Genomic DNA, 3,210 nt, shown 5'->3' on the forward strand with positions numbered 1-3,210 from the left:
CGCCAAACCTGTGCATTGGCAGATATTTTCATTTGCAAATTTCATACTAATTTAATTTGTGATTAATTCACACTAGTTTGGTCCTAATCTGTAAGCATACGTTGGGAGATCTCCATTGTCAGTTCCTAAGCTAGCATAAATTACGTATGTGCAAAGGTAGGCTAAAATATTAAGCGCAAAATTAAACAACCCTTTTTTACCACGAAGCGTATTTACTATCTCATTACCAGGAACTCTCATTCATGAGAGTGACCTCGAGATGTTTTTTTTCTTGGTTTCACCTGCTCCACAAGCCATCAACGTTGGTCTAATTCCCAACTGCGTAGAATTAATGGCCTGCTTTTTACACACTTTCCATTCTCTGTTTGCTGGCGCATGGAGAATAATATTGCACTCCTGACTCACATTGGAAATAACGAATTGGTGAATTTAGAACAATAAATTTTTGCAATCTTGTGTTAAATGTGTCTCAAAAAATTGGCATAAACCCACCAATAAATTTAAAATTGTCTAATTGTAATCCTAAACTTATTACGATTACAATTAGAGTTTACTGCAAAAGTTCCCGTAAGATAGTAGTTAAATTTCTACGTGTCTCACGAACATTTGCAAAAATGGATTCCCAAACAACTCAGTTTAACAACAATACACTTGCCCTAGGTCCAGGGGTGGATTTGGTAAATATAATATCTTCTAAGTTACAATGCGATGGTGTAACCCTCCGATTTGGCTGAAATTTTAAGATTATGTGGTCCAACTCAATACAAGTACCGGTTCTTGCGGCAGTTTGTGCGATGGTTGGAATTGGTCAAAATATTTGAGGTCGAAGATCAAAAAACGGGCGATTTTTGCCAAGCGGAGGAATTAAACTCTACGCCCATGCCTTTCAAAGGGAAAAATCGCCAATTTTTTCAAATTTGAGCTCAAATATTTTGACCAAATCCCACCATCGCACAAACTGCCTCAAGAAACGTAAGTTATATTAAGTTGGGCCAAATAATTTTAAATTTCAGCCAAATTGGGGCGTTACACTTCACACCGTCGCATTGTTAGTTTATTCAATTATTTAAATTTTACCCCAAACCTTTATAAATGTAAGGAATGTCAACACCGCATTTTGTCACTCAGACGAAAACTAAGCAAGAAAAATGCCAAAGTTTTACAAAAGTCGGCTAACCCAACGTCTCCTGGAAACTTGATAAGATCCCTGGAACACACTTCCGAACCCTCACATGCCGTACAAACTATTAATAAAATTAAATCATTTAATTAAATATGTAAATATTCAATTTTTTACCAGAACTGTCGCCAAAGAGAGGAAGAACTCCTTCGGAAACTTGGACAGAACATAAAATTTGCGGAAACAGGGGCAAAAGATCCAAAATTTGGAACAAATTGTGCAACAGCAGAAACGAACGATCCAAGAACTAACTTGTCAGCTACAACGACATGGCGGTCATGACGAGCCTAGATCCAAGCCATAGACTTCCAACAGCCTGGCGGGCCTCCTGTCGGACCCAATGGCTGAACTTCATGCCAGACGTAATAACACGGCAATGCTGGCATCGCTTTTAAGAAATAGTAATCTCGACAGTGATGAGGGCGAGGACGACCCGCCGCAAAGGGGTAGAGTGAGACACGTTGCCGGGACAAGAAAAAACAACAATATTTTGTAATTTAGAACTCATTTTTTTATTATTGTTGGTTATTACGTAACCTATTTCCACCTTGATAAGGTGTCTCAATATTTAGCCGGGAATGCAAAAATTCATTTTAACAATATGTAGGTACAAAACCATTTCGTGCTTTGGTACGGCCTTGACAGATACACTCTAAATAAAAATAACTAAAATTTCCCTAAGGTTGAGTAAAAAAGAGGATGACACAACAATTGGATAAATTTTACACAAGTTGAATAAATTTTGCACAACCGTTGTGTAAATTTTACCCAATTGTTGTGTCACCCTCTTTTTTACTCAACCTTGGGGAAATTTTCCACAACTTTTATTTAGAGTGTACCATGGGCAAATTTACGAATATCTGGATAAATGTTGAGCAGCAACCTTGATACGTCGTATACGTAAAATGTTTATATTTTCACGTGGAACTTGTTAACGTATAGTCAGTGTTGTATAGCTACTCATGAAAGTAGTTGAGCTACAAATACAACTACTTTGCATGAAAGTAGTTGAATTTCAACTATATTTTCAACTACTTCTTTTAGTTTAGCCACTAGCTACTAACTACATTTCAACTACTTTTCAACTACATTTCCCAAATCTCTTAAATTTTCATGAATCAGCGCCATACTAGGAGAAAGCAAACGTTCAATAAAGCTCTATCAAAGAAATATTACATCCTCCATTAATCACTCGTTATTTTGACAACACCGAATTACATTTCAAAACGGCAAGTGACTCAAACAAATTGTCCAACATTTTGTTTCTTTGTGGGCTCATTATTAATCCGCTATAGCTAAAAACTCATTCCACGGGGGCTCATGAAGGAATTTCAGTGTTGTAGCGACGAAATAGTTTCATAATCAAAGGAAATGACGACAACGAATCAAACGTTCTTCCAGAATGATTGAGGTAAGCAGCAACCTCTGCCTCAGCCTTATTGCGGCTATTTATGGTTCCTGTAACAACACCGTCGTCACTTTTACCGTCGCCATCGAACATGGCAAACCGATTCACCTTTTTCAACAGAGGAGGGATGAGCTCGTGCGGCTTTTCTGCCTCGTTACACCTGGCACCGTGCTTGTCTAACTCTTCCTGAAAATTGATGGCATATTTCTTGAATATTGTTTTACATTGTTCCAAAAATTGTGGAGGAATCACTTTAAGCTTGAAGAGCGGATGTGTCATTGTAGCCATGATGAAAGGTTCCGCCCCGTCGCCAAAATCCGTCAGCCATCCAAATCTTTTTTTCAATTGGTTTTTCGATTTTTTTATGACTCCGCCATAGCCTTCACATGTTTGTTATTTTGAATCTTCGAATCCTTCAAACATTCCAAGATTCCAAGCAGTTAAGGTGCGAGGTCAGCCAAGAAAATCTCTTTTTCTCCTTGCAATGTATCCAACGAGGAGCATATTGGTTCAAATACATTTGTATAAGCATTTAGGAAGTCGAGATCGGCTTTTGTGAATTTTGTCAAATTAAGTGCATCGCACACTTCGTCCAATTTGTCCTTAATTTAATCCGCGAATA

General features: G+C 37.8%; 1 protein-coding gene across 1 annotated transcript; it reads left to right on the forward strand.

The window, feature by feature from the left end:
• The first annotated feature begins 369 nt into the window (after positions 1-369).
• Positions 370-2,355, forward strand: LOC118439122. Its single transcript, XM_035860163.1, has 3 exons — positions 370-677; positions 1,100-1,237; positions 1,301-2,355. The coding sequence occupies exons 1-3, from the start codon at positions 615-617 to the stop codon at positions 1,460-1,462; spliced, it is 363 nt and encodes a 120-aa protein (XP_035716056.1). The 5' UTR covers positions 370-614; the 3' UTR covers positions 1,463-2,355.
• Positions 2,356-3,210: the final 855 nt, after the last annotated feature.

This window comes from Folsomia candida, unplaced genomic scaffold (assembly GCF_002217175.1).
Source record: "Folsomia candida strain VU population unplaced genomic scaffold, ASM221717v1 Fcan01_Sc030, whole genome shotgun sequence".
NCBI classification, from domain to species: domain Eukaryota; kingdom Metazoa; phylum Arthropoda; class Collembola; order Entomobryomorpha; family Isotomidae; genus Folsomia; species Folsomia candida.